The 20,157-nt window shown below is 45.2% G+C and overlaps 1 protein-coding gene across 1 annotated transcript in view; it reads right to left on the minus strand.

Moving 5' to 3' along the window:
* Window positions 1-2: 2 nt before the first annotated feature.
* The window catches only part of pvalb6 (parvalbumin 6), a 24,613-nt gene continuing 4,458 nt past the window's right edge, over window positions 3-20,157 (minus strand). Inside the window, exons 2-5 of the mRNA XM_084571030.1 lie at window positions 3,313-3,378; window positions 2,507-2,639; window positions 2,306-2,415; window positions 3-466 (exon numbers count right to left, since the gene is read on the minus strand). Coding sequence (XP_084427156.1) covers window positions 441-466; window positions 2,306-2,415; window positions 2,507-2,639; window positions 3,313-3,373 — 330 coding nt within the window. The 5' untranslated portion in view covers window positions 3,374-3,378 and the 3' untranslated portion in view covers window positions 3-440. The remainder of the gene's footprint in view (window positions 467-2,305; window positions 2,416-2,506; window positions 2,640-3,312; window positions 3,379-20,157) is intronic.

The following is a 20,157-nucleotide window of genomic DNA, read 5'->3' on the forward strand; positions in this document are numbered from 1 at the left end:
AGCTGTTCTCTCTAATAAATGACTGAGACTCTGTGTCTTTGTTGTTTTCTTTTTATTTTCTTCTTTCACAGCTTCTGTCGTCTTTTGGTTGCTTTCAACAGCTCATTACCAGAGGAGAAAGGGACGGAGGGATGGATGAGGTGATGAACCAAGAAACAGAGGAAGAGAGAGGAGAGGGAGAGGGAGAGGAGGAGAGGAAGGTCTTTCTCTTTGATACAGTTTTCTTAAATTTCTACTTCATGCATTTATTCCTGCAGCTGTTTTAATCCGTTTGTATCAAAATGATCAATGAACACATGAACTCTGCAGAGGTGGGGGTTAGCAGCAGGAATCGGGTCTACAGTAGTTAGCTGAGAGGGGATTTGGGGTGAGGAAGTGAGGGGGTGAGGGGTGAGAGAGAGTTTGTGAGCTGATCTTTAACTGTGATAGAGAAGGAAAACTCATTCTTTCACAAGGGCAGTAAATTCTGGAAGAGAAGCAGAAACAGAGAAACCGTCAGAACCAAGAGTGAATGAAGAAAACATCTATAACATTAGTAACATCTGTACGTCTATAACGTCAGTAACATCTGTAACATCTGTACGTCTGTAACGTCTGTAACGTGTGTAACGTCTGTAACGTTTGTTACATCTGTAACGTCTGTTACATCTATACGTCTGTAACGTCTATAACGTCAGTAACATCTGTAACGTGAGTAACATCTGTAACATTTGTAACGTGAGTAACATCTGTAACATCAGCCACATCTGTAAAGTCAGTAACGTCTGTAACGTCAGTAACATTAGTAATGTCTGTAACATCAGTAACATCTGTAACATTTGTAACATCTGTAACATTTGTAACATCTGTAACATCTGTAACATTTGTAACATCTGTAACGTCTGTAACGTCTGTAACGTGTGTAACGTCTGTAACGTTTGTAACATCTGTAACGTCTGTTACATCTGTACGTCTGTAACGTCTGTAACATCTGTAACCTCTGTTACATCTGTAACATCTGTAACATTTGTAACATCTGTAATAGGGGTGCAACGGATCAAAAAACTCACGATTCGGATAGTTTCTCGGATCAGAGTCACGGATCGGATAATTTTTCGGATCAGCAAAAAAAAAAAAAGACAAGACAAATAAACATAAGTTTTGTCTTTTTGTTTATTAACACTTTTAAATTATTAAATTAAAATATATAAAATCAACTTAAAGTGCACAAGGCATAATATCTTGTTTTTAACATAATTAATGAAAAACAACTTAAAGTGCAACATAAGAATGCTCATCATCTTCCTTGAAACATGGATAGTGAAATAAAGCCTATGTCCACATCATCAAAGAAGAATAAAAGAAAGAAAGCAAAGCATACCTGAGCTTATAATTTCAAATTCTTTTTCAGCATGTGTTTAAAGCCCTCGTTTTGCACAACCGAATATGGCCTAATGTCTGCACCTATAAACACACCGATAGCGTTTGTGATGGCTAATTGTCTGATTGTGCAACAAGGGGCTGCTTAAATGGCGCGGTGATAAGCGGTTGTTGAGCAGCCTTCGTTTTCACTCCTGTCAGTGAAACACCAGGGTGATGTCGCTTCAAATGCGTGGCCATGCTTGATGTGTTCCTGTCACATGCCTACACACCGTCACGGTTTTATCCACTAACCTCTTTCCTTCATCATTATATTTGACAGCGAGCCAAAATGCTCCCATACAGGGGATTTAAATGACGCAGGGCGTTCAAGCTCCTCCGTTCCTCCGCTTGCCATGACCACGCTGTGTGTGGACTGAACATGCGCACAACTTTTTTTTTTCATAAATCAATCCGCGGATCAGGTGTGTGCCGAACCGAAGATATTGATCCGAACGGATCACGGATCAATGATGATCCGTTGCACCACTAATCTGCAACGTCTGTTACATCTGTAACGTCTGTTACATCTGTACGTCTGTAACGTCTGTAACGTCTGTTACATCTGTACGTCTGTAACGTCTGTAACGTCTGTTACATCTGTAACATCAGTAACATCTGTAACAACAGTAACGTTTGTAACATCTGTAACACCAGTAACGTCTGTAACGTCTGTAACATCTGTGACATCTGTATGTCTGTAACACCTGTAACATCAGTAACGTTTGTAACATCAGTAACGTTTGTAACATCTGTGACATCAGTAACATCTGTAACATCAGTAACGTTTGTAACATCTGTGACATCAGTAACATCTGTAACATCAGTAACGTTTGTAACATCTGTAACATCAGTAACATCTGTAACGTCTGAACTTTATTCAGAATTCTGAGTGGCTGGCTTTTACCTTCCACTCCGATCTTTCCGTCTCCGTCTTTGTCAGCTGCTTTTAAAAAGGCTTTGGTTTCTTTGTCAGTCAGGTCTCTGCCGTCTTTGGCGAAACCCTTCAAGACGAATCTGGACCAGGAAGAGACGTGGATTGTGTCTCTGGACGTCTCTGTTTGTGTCATTGTGTGTTTGTGCTTTAATCTGAGTGTGTCTGTCTCACTTGAGCTCTTCCTCCTCGATGAAGCCACTGTTGTCGGCATCCAGCAACGTGAAGACCTTCTTCACATCGTCAGAGGATGAAGACTTCAGACCCACCATCTCGAAAAATTTCTTATGGTTGAAAGAGTCGGCAACTGCACACACACACACACAATATTAAAGGACCTGTGTGTTGGACTAAGTGACATCTAGTGGTGATGTTGCAGACTGCAGCCAAATGAAAGGGAGGAGAACCAACCATACGTCAGAGTAAAAAGATGAAAGTTAGGGTTCGTTCTGATCTCTGGAGATATGAACGTCTCATTCTAACTTAACGAACACATAATATCTGACACTTTATTTGGTTTGTGCTCATAGACTCTCCCTGAATCCTGAAAACACACAGATTTAAACTCTGACCAGAAGCTCAAGATTACATTGCTACAACCAACTGGAAATATAATCAACAGCTTCAAACCATTCACTTTTCTTTTTTTATTCCAACCTGCAGCAGCAAAGTTCAAGCTAACAGGATTCAGAGGCTAACAGAGGCTATCATGTAAGTCTTTGGCCAACAGGCACTGGACAGCTGCTATCTGACTGGCCAGGATTGATGTTAACGGAAGGTCTGAACAGGACCTGAGATCAGGACTCTGTGAGTTCAGGGTGGAGCTATAACTTTATGACATGTTGATTTATTGGCCCAACCAGTAAAACTAATTCCTACGTAGGTGGAAACAAAGAAAATCTGATTCTGATTCTGATTCTGATTCAGTCACGTCTATTTGCTTGGTGTTAAATCTTTGAGAAGGTCTGTGTGTGATTTACCTGCAAATGCATCCAGAGCTTTCTTGATGTTGTCACTGTTGAGGATGCTGCTCATCGCCATCTTGGCTGTTTGATGGAGAGACAGAGAAGAAAGAGACAAGGTAAGCAGAGACGACTCAGAGACATCTAGGAGACTTGTTTCATTCTAATGTGAACAGCTGCTGTAAATCTTTGGATGAGGACATGAGGAGAGAGAGAAGACGTGAAGGAGGAAGGATAGAAAGACCAGGAAATGATTTCAGTCCCATATGATGAGGACGAACGGTAACAGCCTGTTCACTGAATCAAGACTGATTCAGTGAGGGTGAGTGGAACATTATTATTATTATTATTATTATTATTATGATTATTACTATTATTATTATTATATAGTGTATAGAGCTGGTCTCTGCATTGAGTCCAGTATGTATGTATAAACCTGTATAAACATTTACACTAAACCTAAACCTGCTCTTAAATGAGAAGCCTTCGACCTTGAAGATCAGCTGCTGCAGGAGAACGTGTCTCAGATTCTAAAGCTTCAGTTACTTGAACGTGTTCCTAATGTAAAGGCCACGTTATAAAAGTAGCAGCCCTTAAGTTTCAGACTGAACACGCATCAGAAAACAGTCTGATTCAGGCAGAGGAGTCCCTGAACGCAGCACTGACCACAGAGCCCCTGAACGCAGCACTGACCAGGGAGTCCCTGAACGCAGCACTGACCAGGGAGTCCCTGAACGCAGCACTGACCAGAGAGCCCCTGAACGCATCACTGACCAGAGAGCCCCCGAACGCAGCACTGACCAGAGAGTCCTTGAACGCAGCACTGACCAGAGAGTCCCTGAACAGAGCCCTGACCAGAGAGCCCCTGAACGCATCACTGACCAGAGAGCCCCTGAACGCAGCACTGACCTGAGAGGGATGGAGGGATGAAGCAGAATAAAAATGTTGAGTCTTTTCCTCCTGATGACTGAGTCTCGTTCAGTTCAGTTTTATTTATTTGGCGTCAATAACAAAACAAACTGTCTCAAGACGCTTTATAAAACCCGGCCTGTTTCAGTTACACATTTCTTCTCCTTCTCCTCCTCTGTTTCATCTTTTCATCCTCCTCTCCATCCTCTGCAGAAACAAAGTGTCCCTGAATGCCACATTATCTCTCCCCCTCTCCATCCATCCACTCCCTGTCTCATTTGGCTGTCCTTCCCCTCTCCCTCCCTCCCTTTCTCTTCTTTTTGTGTCTCTCTGTTCTCATCCCTCTCTTCTCTTGGCTCAGTGTCCTCTCGTGTTGCTGCAGCTCCTTTAACCTCCAGCTTTTCTGAATCCTCATCATCGTCCAGTTTTCACAACATGTGATTCAGCATTGCTGCTGAGCTAGCATAGCGTTAGCTCCAGGCTCAGCCAGAGAGATGACAGAGTGATGGCAGAGTGATGACAGAGTGATTATAGAGTGATGATAGAGTGATGACAGAGTGATGACAGAGTGATGGCAGAGTGATGACAGAGTGATTATAGTGTGGTGACAGAGTGATGACAGAGTGATTAGAGAGTGATGATAGAGTGGTGACAGAGTGATTAGAGAGTGATGATAGAGTGGTGACAGAGTGATTACAAAGTGATTATAGAGTGGTGACAGAGTGATTAGAGAGTGATGATAGAGTGATGACAGAGTTATTAGAGAGTGATTAGAGAGTGATGACAGAGTGATTACAGAGTGATGACAGAGTGATTATAGAGTGATGACAGAGTGATTATAGAGTGATTATAGAGTGATGACAGAGTGATGACAGAGTGATGATAGAGTGATGACAGAGTTATTAGAGAGTGATTAGAGAGTGATGACAGAGTGATTACAGAGTGATGACAGAGTGATTAGAGAGTGATGACAGAGTGATGACAGAGTGATTATAGAGTGATTTTAGAGTGGTGACAGAGTGATTATAGAGTGATGACAGAGTGATTACAGAGTGATGACAGAGTGATGACAGAGTGATGACAGAGTGATTTTAGAGTGGTGACAGAGTGATTATAGAGTGATGACAGAGTGATGACAGAGTGATTATAGAGTGATGGCAGAGTGATGACAGAGTGATTATAGAGTGATGACAGAGTGATGACAGAGTGATTATAGAGTGATGACAGAGTGATGTCAGAGTGATGACAGAGTGATTTTAGAGTGGTGACAGAGTGATGACAGAGTGATTATAGAGTGATGATAGAGTGATGACAGAGTGATGACAGAGTGATTATAGAGTGATTATAGAGTTATGACAGAGTGGTGACAGAGTGGTGATAGAGTGATGACAGAGTGATTATAGAGTGATGACAGAGTGGTGACAGAGTGGTGACAGAGTGATTATAGAGTTATGACAGAATGATTATAGAGTGATGACAGAGTGATTATAGAGTGGTGACAGAGTGATGACAGAGTGATGACAGAGTGATGATAGAGTGATGACAGAGTGATTATAGAGTGATGACAGAGTGATTACAGAGTGATGACAGAGTGATTATAGAGTGATGACAGAGTGGTGACAGAGTGGTGACAGAGTGATTATAGAGTGATGACAGAGTGATTATAGAGTTATGACAGAGTGGTGACAGAGTGGTGACAGAGTGATTATAGAGTGATGACAGAGTGATTATAGAGTGATGACAGAGTGGTGACAGAGTGGTGACAGAGTGATTATAGAGTGATGACAGAGTGATTATAGAGTGATGACAGAGTGATGACGGAGTGATTATAGAGTGATGACAGAGTGATTATAGAGTGATGACAGAGTGATGACAGTGTGATGACAGAGTGATGGCAGAGTGATTATAGAGTGGTGACAGAGTGATGACAGAGTGATTATAGTGTGATTACAGAGTGATTATAGAGTGTTGGCAGAGTGATGATAGAGTGATGACAGAGTGATGACAGAGTGATTATAGAGTGATGACAGAGTGATGACAGAGTGATTATAGAGTGGTGACAGAGTGATTATAGAGTGATGACAGAGTGATTATAGAGTGATGACAGAGTGATGACAGTGTGATGACAGAGTGATGGCAGAGTGATGACAGAGTGATTATAGAGTGATGACAGAGTGATTATAGTGTGATGACAGAGTGATTATAGAGTGTTGGCAGAGTGATGATAGAGTGATGACAGAGTGATGACAGAGTGATTATAGAGTGATGACAGAGTGATTATAGTGTGATGACAGATTGATTATAGAGTGTTGGCAGAGTGATGGCAGAGTGATTATAGAGTGATTATAGAGTGATGACAGAGTGATTATAGAGTGATGACAGAGTGATGACAGATTGATTATAGAGTGATGACAGAGTGATTATAGAGTGATGACAGAGTGATGACAGAGTGATGACAGAGTGATTATAGAGTGATGACAGAGTGATTATAGAGTGATGACAGAGTGATGACAGTGTGTTGACAGAGTGATGGCAGAGTGATTATAGAGTGATGACAGAGTGATGACAGAGTGATTATAGTGTGATGACAGAGTAATTATAGAGTGTTGGCAGAGTGATGATAGAGTGATGACAGAGTGATGACAGAGTGATTATAGAGTGATTATAGAGTGGTGACAGAGTGATTATAGAGTGATGACAGAGTGATGACAGAGTGATTATAGTGTGATGACAGAGTGATTATAGAGTGTTGGCAGAGTGATGACAGAGTGATGACAGAGTGATGACAGAGTGATGATAGAGAGATGACAGAGTGGTGACAGAGTGGTGACAGAGTGATTATAGAGTGATGACAGAGTGATTATAGAGTTATGACAGAGTGGTGACAGAGTGGTGACAGAGTGATTATAGAGTGATGACAGAGTGATTATAGAGTGATGACAGAGTGGTGACAGAGTGGTGACAGAGTGATGACAGAGTGATTATAGTGTGATGACAGAGTGATTATAGAGTGTTGGCAGAGTGATGATAGAGTGATGACAGAGTGATGACAGAGTGATGATAGAGAGATGACAGAGTGGTGACAGAGTGGTGACAGAGTGATTATAGAGTGATGACAGAGTGATTATAGAGTTATGACAGAGTGGTGACAGAGTGGTGACAGAGTGATTATAGAGTGATGACAGAGTGATTATAGAGTGATGACAGAGTGGTGACAGAGTGGTGACAGAGTGGTGACAGAGTGATTATAGAGTGATGACAGAGTGATTATAGAGTTATGACAGAGTGATTATAGAGTGATGACAGAGTGATTATAGAGTGGTGACAGAGTGATGACAGAGAGATGACAGAGTGATTATAGAGTGATGACAGAGTGATGACGGAGTGATTATAGAGTGGTGTAAGAGTGATGACAGAGTGATGACAGAGTGATTATAGAGTGATGACAGAGTTATGACAGAGTGGTGATAGAGTGATGACAGAGTGATTATAGAGTGGTGACAGAGTGATGACAGAGAGATGACAGAGTGATTTTAGAGTGGTGACAGAGTGATGACAGAGTGATTATAGAGTGATGATAGAGTGATGACAGAGTGATGACAGAGTGATTATAGAGTGATTATAGAGTGATGACAGAGTGATTATAGAGTGATGACAGAGTGATTACAGAGTGATGACAGAGTGATGACAGAGTGATTATAGAGTGATGACAGAGTGATGACAGAGTGATGACAGAGTGATTATAGAGTGATGACAGAGTGATTATAGAGTGATGGCAGAGTGATTATAGAGTGATGACAGAGTGATGACAGAGTGATTATAGAGTGATTATAGAGTGATGACAGAGTGATTATAGTGTGATGACAGAGTGATGACAGAGTGTTGGCAGAGTGATGATAGAGTGATGACAGAGTGATGACAGAGTGATTATAGAGTGATGACAGAGTGATTATAGTGTGATGACAGATTGATTATATAGTGTTGGCAGAGTGATGGCAGAGTGATTATAGAGTGATTATAGAGTGATGACAGAGTGATTATAGAGTGATGACAGAGTGATGACAGAGTGATTATAGAGTGATGACAGAGTGGTGACAGAGTGGTGACAGAGTGATGACAGAGTGATTATAGAGTGATGACAGAGTGATTATAGAGTGGTGACAGAGTGATGACAGAGAGATGACAGAGTGATTATAGAGTGATGACAGAGTGATGACGGAGTGATTATAGAGTGGTGAAAGAGTGATGACAGAGTGATGACAGAGTGATTATAGAGTGATGACAGAGTGATTATAGAGTGATGACAGAGTGATGACAGAGTGATGACAGAGTGATTATAGAGTGATGACAGAGTGATTGTAGAGTGGTGACAGAGTGATTATAGAGTGATGACAGAGTGATGACAGAGTGATTATAGAGTGATGACAGAGTGATGACAGAGTGATTATAGAGTGATGACAGAGTGATTATAGAGTGATTATAGAGTGATGACAGAGTGATTGTAGAGTGGTGACAGAGTGATTATAGAGTGATGACAGAGTGATTATAGAGTGATGACAGAGTGATGACAGAGTGATTATAGAGTGATGACAGAGTGATTATAGAGTGATGACAGAGTGATGACAGAGTGATGACAGAGTGATTATAGAGAGATGACAGAGTGATTATAGAGTGATGACAGAGTGATTATAGAGTGATTATAGAGTGATGACAGAGTGATTATAGAGTGATGACAGAGTGATTATAGAGTGGTGACAGAGTGATGACAGTGTGATGACAGAGTGATGGCAGAGTGATGACAGAGTGATTATAGAGTGATGACAGAGTGATTATAGAGTGATGACAGAATGATGACAGTGTGATGACAGAGTGATGGCAGAGTGATGACAGAGTGATTATAGAGTGATGACAGAGTGATTATAGAGTGATGACAGAGTGATGACAGTGTGATGACAGAGTGATGGCAGAGTGATGACAGAGTGATTATAGAGTGATGACAGAGTAATTATAGTGTGATGACAGAGTGATTATAGAGTGTTGGCAGAGTGATGATAGAGTGATGACAGAGTGATGACAGAGTGATTATAGAGTGATGACAGAGTGATTATAGAGTGTTGGCAGAGTGATGATAGAGTGATGACAGAGTGATGACAGAGTGATTATAGAGTGATGACAGAGTGATTGTAGAGTGGTGACAGAGTGATTATAGAGTGATGACAGAGTGATGACAGAGTGGTGACAGAGTGGTGACAGAGTGATTATAGAGTGATGACAGAGTGGTGACAGAGTGATGACAGAGTGATGACCGTGTGATGACAGAGTGATTATAGAGTGATGACAGAGTGATTATAGAGTGATGACAGAGTGATTATAGAGTGATGACAGAGTGATGACAGAGTGATTATAGAGTGATGACAGAGTGATTGTAGAGTGGTGACAGAGTGATTATAGAGTGATGACAGAGTGATGACAGAGTGATTATAGTGTGATGACAGAGTGATGACAGAGTGTTGGCAGAGTGATGATAGAGTGATGACAGAGTGATGACAGAGTGATTATAGAGTGATGACAGAGTGATTATAGTGTGATGACAGATTGATTATAGAGTGTTGGCAGAGTGATGGCAGAGTGATTATAGAGTGATTATAGAGTGATGACAGAGTGATTATAGAGTGATGACAGAGTGATGACAGAGTGATTATAGAGTGATGACAGAGTGGTGACAGAGTGGTGACAGAGTGATGACAGAGTGATTATAGAGTGATGACAGAGTGATTATAGAGTGGTGACAGAGTGGTGACAGAGAGATGACAGAGTGATTATAGAGTGATGACAGAGTGATGATGGAGTGATTATAGAGTGGTGAAAGAGTGATGACAGAGTGATGACAGAGTGATTATAGAGTGATGACAGAGTGATTATAGAGTGATGACAGAGTGATGACAGAGTGATGACAGAGTGATTATAGAGTGATGACAGAGTGATTGTAGAGTGGTGACAGAGTGATTATAGAGTGATGACAGAGTGATTATAGAGTGATGACAGAGTGATGACAGAGTGATTATAGAGTGATGACAGAGTGATTATAGAGTGATGACAGAGTGATGACAGAGTGATGACAGAGTGATTATAGAGAGATGACAGAGTGATTATAGAGTGATGACAGAGTGATTATAGAGTGATGACAGAGTGATGACAGAGTGATGACAGAGTGATGACAGAGTGATTATAGAGTGATGACAGAGTGATTATAGAGTGATGACAGAGTGATTATAGAGTGATGACAGAGTGATGACAGAGTGATTATAGAGTGATGACAGAGTGGTGACAGAGTGGTGACAGAGTGATGACAGAGTGATTATAGAGTGATGACAGAGTGATTATAGAGTGGTGACAGAGTGGTGACAGAGAGATGACAGAGTGATTATAGAGTGATGACAGAGTGATGACGGAGTGATTATAGAGTGGTGAAAGAGTGATGACAGAGTGATGACAGAGTGATTATAGAGTGATGACAGAGTGATTATAGAGTGATGACAGAGTGATGACAGAGTGATTATAGAGTGATGACAGAGTGATTGTAGAGTGGTGACAGAGTGATTATAGAGTGATGACAGAGTGATTATAGAGTGATGACAGAGTGATGACAGAGTGATTATAGAGTGATGACAGAGTGATTATAGAGTGATGACAGAGTGATGACAGAGTGATTATAGAGAGATGACAGAGTGATTATAGAGTGATGACAGAGTGATTATAGAGTGATGACAGAGTGATTATAGAGTGATGACAGAGTGATTATAGAGTGATGGCAGAGTGATGACAGAGTGATTATAGAGAGATGACAGAGTGATTATAGAGTGATGACAGAGTGATTATAGAGTGATGACAGAGTGATGACAGAGTGATGACAGAGTGATTATAGAGTGATGACAGAGTGATTATAGAGTGGTGACAGAGTGATGACAGTGTGATGACAGAGTGATGGCAGAGTGATGACAGAGTGATTATAGAGTGATGACAGAGTGATTATAGAGTGATGACAGAGTGATGACAGTGTGATGACAGAGTGATGGCAGAGTGATGACAGAGTGATTATAGAGTGATGACAGAGTGATTATAGAGTGATGACAGAGTGATGACAGTGTGATGACAGAGTGATGGCAGAGTGATGACAGAGTGATTATAGAGTGATGACAGAGTGATTATAGAGTGATGACAGAGTGATGACAGAGTGATTATAGAGTGATGACAGAGTGATTATAGAGTGTTGGCAGAGTGATGATAGAGTGATGACAGAGTGATGACAGAGTGATTATAGAGTGATGACAGAGTGATTGTAGAGTGGTGACAGAGTGATTATAGAGTGATGACAGAGTGATGACAGAGTGGTGACAGAGTGGTGACAGAGTGATTATAGAGTGATGACAGAGTGGTGACAGAGTGATGACAGAGTGGTGACCGTGTGATGACAGAGTGATTATAGAGTGATGACAGAGTGATTATAGAGTGATGACAGAGTGATTACAGAGTGATGACAGAGTGATGATGTTGATGATGATCTTCTCATTGTTTCTTCTAGGAACAAGAACCAAAGGAACCCAGAGATGTTGTAACGTCATGATTCATTCTGACCCAGTAGACGTTTGATCTCTGACCCCGATGGAGGAAACAGTTTAATCTAAATTAATTTTATTCTCCACAGACTGACTTTAATTAAATAGGACCTCAGCTGTGTCTGTGTCTTCGTTCATCATCTCAATTAAGAGGTCACATCTTTTCTAATTGGAAACAGGCTGACCTCTGACCTCTGACCTCTGAGACCGTCTACAGTTAGCAGCAACTCCTTGTCCTCTAAAGAATAGACAAATACACAACCTCTGGGTGTCCTGTTGGGCGGAGTCATGTCCTATCAGGTGGGGGACATGTCCTATGAGGAAGGGAGACATGTCCCATCAGGGGGGATATGTCCCATCAGGACTTCTGGACAAACCAAAATGAATCTCGATGAATGGCTTCCACATGAATAGCAGAGATCAACCAGAGAGGACACGGAGGACATGGAGGACATGGAGGACATGGAGGACATGGAGGACTTAATCCAGGTACCAGTCAGAACATCATGTTGACACTGAAACATCTGTCCTTGACCTGTCCTTGACCTGTCCTTGACCTTAGACACCAGTGTCAATCTGTCAATCAAAGTCCTGGTTAGTGAGGGAAGGTCATGTGACCTGCACCTGTTCCACAGGTGAGCATCTGGATGAACACAGATGTTTCACACATGTGGACCTCCACCGTCCCTCTACCACATGTCTGTCTGTGTCCACATGTGTCTGTCTGAGTCCAGATCTGTCTGTCTGTGTCCACATGTGTCTGTCTGAGTCCACATGTGTCTGTCTGAGTCCACATGTGTCTGTCTGTGTCCACGTGTTTCTGTCTGTGTCCTCATGTGTCTGTCTGTGTCCACATCTGTCTGTCTGTGTCCACATGTGTCTGTCTGTGTCCACATGTGTCTGTCTGTGTCCACGTGTGTCCGTCTGTGTCCACATCTGTCTGTCTGTGTCCACATGTGTCTGTCTGTGTCCACATGTGTCTGTCTGTGTCCACATGTGTCTGTCTGTGTCCAGATCTGTCTGTCTGTGTCCACGTGTGTCCGTCTGAGTCCACATGTGTCTGTCTGAGTCCACATGTGTCTGTCTGAGTCCTGTCTGTGTCCACATGTGTCTGTCTGTGTCCACATCTGTCTGTCTGTGTCCTCATGTGTCTGTCTGTGTCCACATCTGTCTGTCTGAGTCCACATGTGTCTGTCTGTGTCCACATCTGTCTGTCTGAGTCAACGTGTGTTTTAGTTTCTGTCTCTGCTGCATTGTGTACTAGTGTGTTATTGTGTATTGTAGTGTACTAGTGTGTAGTACTGGTGTGTAGTAGTGGTGTGTAATACTGGTGTGTAATACTGGTGTGTAGTACTGGTGTGTAATACTGGTGTGTAGTACTGGTGTGTAGTAGTGTGTAGTAGTGGTGTGTAATACTGGTGTGTAGTACTGGTGTGTAATACTGGTGTGTAGTACTGGTGTGTAATACTGGTGTGTAGTACTGGTGTGTAATACTGGTGTGTAATACTGGTGTGTAGTAGTGTGTAGTACTGGTGTGTAATACTGGTGTGTAGTAGTGTGTAGTAGTGGTGTGTAATACTGGTGTGTAATACTGGTGTGTAATACTGGTGTGTAGTAGTGTGTAGTACTAATGTACTACAACACATCCTGCAGTTTCATTCAAGCCTCTTCTCTAATGTTCTCTCCTTATCTCCACACACACACACACACACACACACACACACACACACACAGAGCTCTGAGGGAACCAATCAGATCGTCCGTCTCCAGTTTGTGAATGAGTTCAGATTCTCCTCAGGTTTAAATGTCTTTTCTCTGACGGGACGAAGACGTCTCTCAACATTCTGATGCTGCAGCTTCATCAGCTTCATCATCTTCATCATCTTCATCTTCATCATCTTCATCAGCTTCATCAGCTTCATCATCTTCATCATCTTCATCAGCTTCATCTTCATCATCTTCATCATCTTCATCAGCTTCAGCTTCATCATCTTCATCATCTTCATCAGCTTCAGCTTCATCATCTTCATCATCTTCATCATCTTCATCAGCTTCAGCTTCATCATCTTCATCATCTTCATCAGCTTCAGCTTCATCATCTTCATCAGCTTCATCATCTTCATCATCTTCATCAGCTTCAGCTTCATCATCTTCATCATCTTCATCAGCTTCAGCTTCATCATCTTCATCAGCTTCACTCTGTCCTGATGTCAGATTTACTAAAGAACAGCTCTATCAGTCCCCCTGTCCCTGTCCTATGTCTGTCCCTGTCTCTCTGCCTCTGTCTCTCTCTGTCTCTCTGTCTCTCTGTCTTAGTCTCTGTCTCTGTCTCTCTCTGTCTCTCTCTGTCTCTGTCTCTCTGTCTCAGTCTCTGTTTGTCTCTCTCTGGCTCTGTCTCTGTCTCTGTCTCTCTGTCTCAGTCTCTGTCTGTCTCTGTCTCTCTGTCTCTCTCTGTCTCTCTGTCTCTCTGTCTCAGTCTCTGTCTGTCTCTCTCTGTCTCTGTCCATCGTCCCGTCTGCGTCCCGTTAAAGCAGCAGCTGATGCAGATAAAGTGAAACAGTCTGACTCTTACCTTGTGTGTTCTGGTCGTCCGGTGAAGAAGAGACTGAAGAGAAGTAGAGGACAGAGGGAGAGAGAGAGAGAGAGAGAGAGAGAGAGAGAGAGAGAGAGAGAGAGAGGGGTAAAAGGGGGCAAGAGAGAAGGAGAGTGGACTGGAGCAGGGAGGATATGGGATCCAAGAAGAGGAGAAGGAGGAGGAGGGTGCTCTGGCAAGCTGGAGGTGAGATGAAGGGGAGAAGGAGGGAGAGGGAGGGAGGGAGGGAGAAGGAGGGAGGGAGGGAGGGAGGAAGGGAGGGAGGGAGGGTGTGCCGGATTGGGATAGGAGGGGATAGCGTGATGTTGGAGAGGAGGAGGGATTGCAGCAAACGGAGGGAGAGGAAAGTTGGTTAGAGGAGGGAGGATAAAGGAGGGAGTGAAGGAGGTGAAGTGGATGGAGAGATGGATAGTGACCAGAATCCACATCAGACTAATTATGTCCTCTATGTATTTCTGTCTCCTGCGTCCAGAGAGAAAGGAAGGAATAGGACAGGAAGACAGGAGTCCAGAGGAAACCCTCCAACCTCAGATGATCTGATCGTCTTTAAAGAACACAGTGTGCTGCTCAGGATTGAAGTAGTTCTGGTCTGTGAACACCAGGTGTCAGCGTTGAGACCTGATGAATCCACAGGACTCTGACATGTCCCCTACGTGTCCTCTGACATGTCTTCATCTCATGACATGGTCTCTGGAGGTGGAGTGAACCTATGAAGCAGGAGCAGTGACCCAGAATGAATCCATGGATCTGAACCCAGTCACTGATCTGTTCTGCTGATCTGTTCTGCTGATCTGAGCTGATCGTAGAGTTCCTCCTTGTTTCTGAGAATCACAGAGTCGCTCGAGAATTTTCTATTCTGGTCGTCCTGACTGGTCTGATTCAGGCCAAACCCAGCGAGAGGTGTTAACCCCAACAGTTCTGCATCAGCAGTCACCACCAGCTGATGGTTATCTCTGCGCTCTCACAGCTGCAGACGTCCAAAAACTCCACAAACTCCACAAACTCTAGAAACTCTAGAAACCAGAGGAGTCCACCAGGACCAGATCCCGACAGAGACCAGAGTCCAGAGTCCAGTTTTATTCAGGATTAAATGTCAACCATGAAAACTACCAAGTTTCAGAAGCTGAAATGAGGAATCAGTCAAAACGTATTTTTAATCATCATCAACTTTGCTCTGACCGAGGTGTTAAAGATATTTGTTAGGAGGAAGTCTGAGGGTGAGAGAGACAAAGAAAGACAGAAAGACAGGAAGAAAGAAAGACAAAAAGACAGTAAGAAAGACAGACAGAAAGACAAAAAGACAGTAAGCAAGACAGACAGAAAGACAGAAAGACAGAAAGACAGAAAGACAGAAAGAAAGACAGCAAGACAGTAAGCAAGACAGACAAAAAGACAGAAAGACAGAAAGAAAGACAGCAAGACAGTAAGCAAGACAGACAAAAAGACAGAAAGACAAAAAGACAGTAAGCAAGACAGACAGAAAGACAGAAAGACAGAAAGAAATATAGAGAGACAAAAAGAAAGACAGAAAGACAGTAAGACATGAAGAAAGAAAGAAAGACAAAAAGACAAAAACACAGTAAATACAAAATACAAAAAGAAAGACAGAAACAGTTAGAAAGAAAGACAGAAACAGAAAGACAAACAGAAAGACAAAAAGACAGTAAGCAAGACAGACAGAAAGACAGAAAGACAAAAAGGCAGACGGAAACAGTTAGAAAGACAAAAAGACAAACAGAAAGACAAAAAGAAAGAAAGAAAGACAGAAAGAAAGACAGAGACAGAGTGAGCTCACTCAACGTCTCTTCACACGTCTCGTCTGTGTCTGTCTCTCAGTGGGACATGTTTCCTTTAACTTGTTGACAGTGAAAAGAGAAGTGTGAGTGCAGCATGAACGAGTCCCAGATCTTTGTGCTGATGTTTCAGTGAAAGAAGATGTGAAAAACTGGAATGAGTCAAAGTTCAGTTTCTAGTTTATGTTTGATGGACAGAAAAAAGACTTCGAGGAGTCTTTAAATAACAAAACAACAAACTTGACTCAGGGCCCAGAGACTGTCCTCCTGTCCGTCCAACAACAACTAAAAATCATCATGAACATACACTGCCCAGACAAAAACCAAAGGTCCCACACTGTGATGTTTGATTGGACCGCCTTTAGCTTTGATTACAGGACACATTCATGATGGGTGCATCACTTCATCTGCCTCTCTTCTTACCCTGATGCCCCCATCACTCTGGAACAGGGTAAATCTGGACTCATCAGACCACATGACCTTCTTCCATTGCTCCAGAGTCCAGTCTTTCTGCTCCCTAGCAAACTGAAGCCTTTCTTTCCGGTTAGCTTCTCTGATTAGTGGTTTTCTTAAGGCTACACAGCTGTTCAGTCCCAATCACAGCAGCTCTGCCCTGTAGCCTTGACCCCCACCAGTTTGAGAGCAAACCGATCCACAGAGGACGCCATAGCTACAGCAATCCATACTGCACCATCACACCTGGAGCAACAGGGGAGCTATGTGCAGATGCTCTTTGTGGATTATAGCTCAGTATTCAACACCATCCTCCCTCACCAGCTAGTGGCAAAACTGGGGGACCTGGGGCTCCCACAAAAAACCTGCATGTGGATCAACAGCTTCCTCTCCGATCGCAGGGTCAGAGTGGGCCACCACACACCCACGGTCCTAAGCCTCAGTCCAGAGGGTCAGAGTGGGCCACCACACACCCACGGTCCTAAGCCTCAGTCCAGAGGGTCAGAGTGGGCCACCACACACCCACGGTCCTAAGCCTCAGTCCAGAGGGTCAGAGTGGGCCACCACACACCCACGGTCCTAAGCCTCAGTCCAGAGGGTCAGAGTGGGCCGCCACACACCCACGGTCCTAAGCCTCAGTACAGACAGAGGGTCAGAGTGGGCCACCACACACCCACGGTCCTAAGCCTCAGTCCAGACAGAGGGTCAGAGTGGGCCGCCACACACCCACGGTCCTAAGCCTCAGTCCAGAGGGTCAGAGTGGGCCACCACACACCCACGGTCCTAAGCCTCAGTCCAGAGGGTCAGAGTGGGCCACCACACACCCACGGCCCTAAGCCTCAGTACAGAGGGTCAGAGTGGGCCACTACACACCCACGGTCCTAAGCCTCAGTCCAGAGGGTCAGAGTGGGCCACCACACACCCACGGTCCTAAGCCTCAGTACAGAGGGTCAGAGTGGGCCACCACACACCCACGGCCCTAAGCCTCAGTACAGAGGGTCAGAGTGGGCCACTACACACCCACGGCCCTAAGCCTCAGTCCAGAGGGTCAGAGTGGGCCACCACACACCCACGGCCCTAAGCCTCAGTCCAGAGGGTCAGAGTGGGCCACCACACACCCACGGCCCTAAGCCTCAGTACAGAGGGTCAGAGTGGGCCACCACACACCCACGGCCCTAAGCCTCAGTCCAGAGGGTCAGAGTGGGCCACCACACACCCACGGTCCTAAGCCTCAGTCCAGAGGGTCAGAGTGGGCCACCACACACCCACGGCCCTAAGCCTCAGTCCAGAGGGTCAGAGTGGGCCACCACACACCCACGGTCCTAAGCCTCAGTCCAGAGGGTCAGAGTGGGCCACCACACACCCACGGCCCTAAGCCTCAGTACAGAGGGTCAGAGTGGGCCACCACACACCCACGGCCCTAAGCCTCAGTACAGACAGAGGGTCAGAGTGGGCCACCACACACCCACGGTCCTAAGCCTCAGTACAGAGGGTCAGAGTGGGCCACCACACACCCACGGTCCTAAGCCTCAGTACAGAGGGTCAGAGTGGGCCACTACACACCCACGGCCCTAAGCCTCAGTACAGAGGGTCAGAGTGGGCCACCACACACCCACGGTCCTAAGCCTCAGTCCAGAGGGTCAGAGTGGGCCACCACACACCCACGGCCCTAAGCCTCAGTACAGAGGGTCAGAGTGGGCCACCACACACCCACGGTCCTAAGCCTCAGTCCAGAGGGTCAGAGTGGGCCACCACACACCCACGGCCCTAAGCCTCAGTACAGAGGGTCAGAGTGGGCCACCACACACCCACGGCCCTAAGCCTCAGTACAGAGGGTCAGAGTGGGCCACCACACACCCACGGCCCTAAGCCTCAGTCCAGAGGGTCAGAGTGGGCCACCACACACCCACGGTCCTAAGCCTCAGTCCAGAGGGTCAGAGTGGGCCACCACACACCCACGGCCCTAAGCCTCAGTACAGACAGAGGGTCAGAGTGGGCCACCACACACCCACGGCCCTAAGCCTCAGTACAGAGGGTCAGAGTGGGCCACCACAAACCCACGGCCCTAAGCCTCAGTCCAGAGGGTCAGAGTGGGCCACTACACACCCACGGTCCTAAGCCTCAGTACAGAGGGTCAGAGTGGGCCACTACACACCCACGGTCCTAAGCCTCAGTACAGAGGGTCAGAGTGGGCCACCACACACCCACGGTCCTAAACCTCAGTACAGACAGAGGGTCAGAGTGGGCCACTACACACCCACGGTCCTAAGCCTCAGTACAGAGGGTCAGAGTGGGCCACTACACACCCACGGCCCTAAGCCTCAGTACAGAGGGTCAGAGTGGGCCACTACACACCCACGGTCCTAAACCTCAGTCCAGAGGGTCAGAGTGGGCCACTACACACCCACGGTCCTAAGCCTCAGTCCAGAGGGTCAGAGTGGGCCACCACACACCCACGGCCCTAAGCCTCAGTACAGACAGAGGGTCAGAGTGGGCCACCACACACCCACGGTCCTAAGCCTCAGTACAGACAGAGGGTCAGAGTGGGCCACCACACACCCACGGCCCTAAGCCTCAGTACAGAGGGTCAGAGTGGGCCACTACACACCCACGGTCCTAAGCCTCAGTCCAGAGGGTCAGAGTGGGCCACTACACACCCACGGTCCTAAGCCTCAGTCCAGAGGATCAGAGTGGGCCACCACACACCCACGGCCCTAAGCCTCAGTCCAGAGGGTCAGAGTGGGCCACTACACACCCACGGTCCTAAGCCTCAGTCCAGAGGATCAGAGTGGGCCACCACACACCCACGGTCCTAAGCCTCAGTACAGACAGAGGGTCAGAGTGGGCCACTACACACCCACGGTCCTAAACCTCAGTCCAGAAAAACCTCCGGCTTCCCCCAGGTCTGTGTGCTGAGTCCCCTGCTCTACTCCCTCTACACATATGACTGCTACACCCCTGTAGGGGGGTCTGCCTGCAGGGATGAGGTGGAGCAGCTGTCAACATGTAGCAGGACCAACAACCTGCTGATCAACAAAGAACTCATCATAGACTACAGGAGATCATCAGCCTGGGGGACTGTGTGGAGAGGGTGACAGACTTCCACTTCCTGGGAGTCCACATAGAGGAGAGTCCATCCTGGAGCGTGAACACCTCTGAGCTGCTGAAGAAGGTCCAGCAGAGGTTCCTTCCTGAGAATACTCAGGAGCAATAACATCACACAAAGACCGCTGGTGTCCTTCTATCATGGCTCCATCGAGAGTATACTGACATACTACATGTGTAGATGGTACATCAGCTGCAGAGCGACTCAGAGCAAAGTGCTCCAGAGGGTCATCAGCACCCCCCAATAAACCACACCGATCAGTAAACACAAGGACAAATAGACAAATAGACTCAAACTCAACTTTTATCCAATAACAACCCTCAATGCTGCAAAAAATAATATGCACTTTACTGTTTTTATGAATTGACTGGATGTCTTATTTATGCTGCTGAT

The sequence above is a fragment of the Chelon labrosus genome, assembly GCF_963514085.1.
Source record: "Chelon labrosus genome assembly, chromosome: 21".
NCBI classification, from domain to species: Eukaryota; Metazoa; Chordata; class Actinopteri; order Mugiliformes; family Mugilidae; genus Chelon; species Chelon labrosus.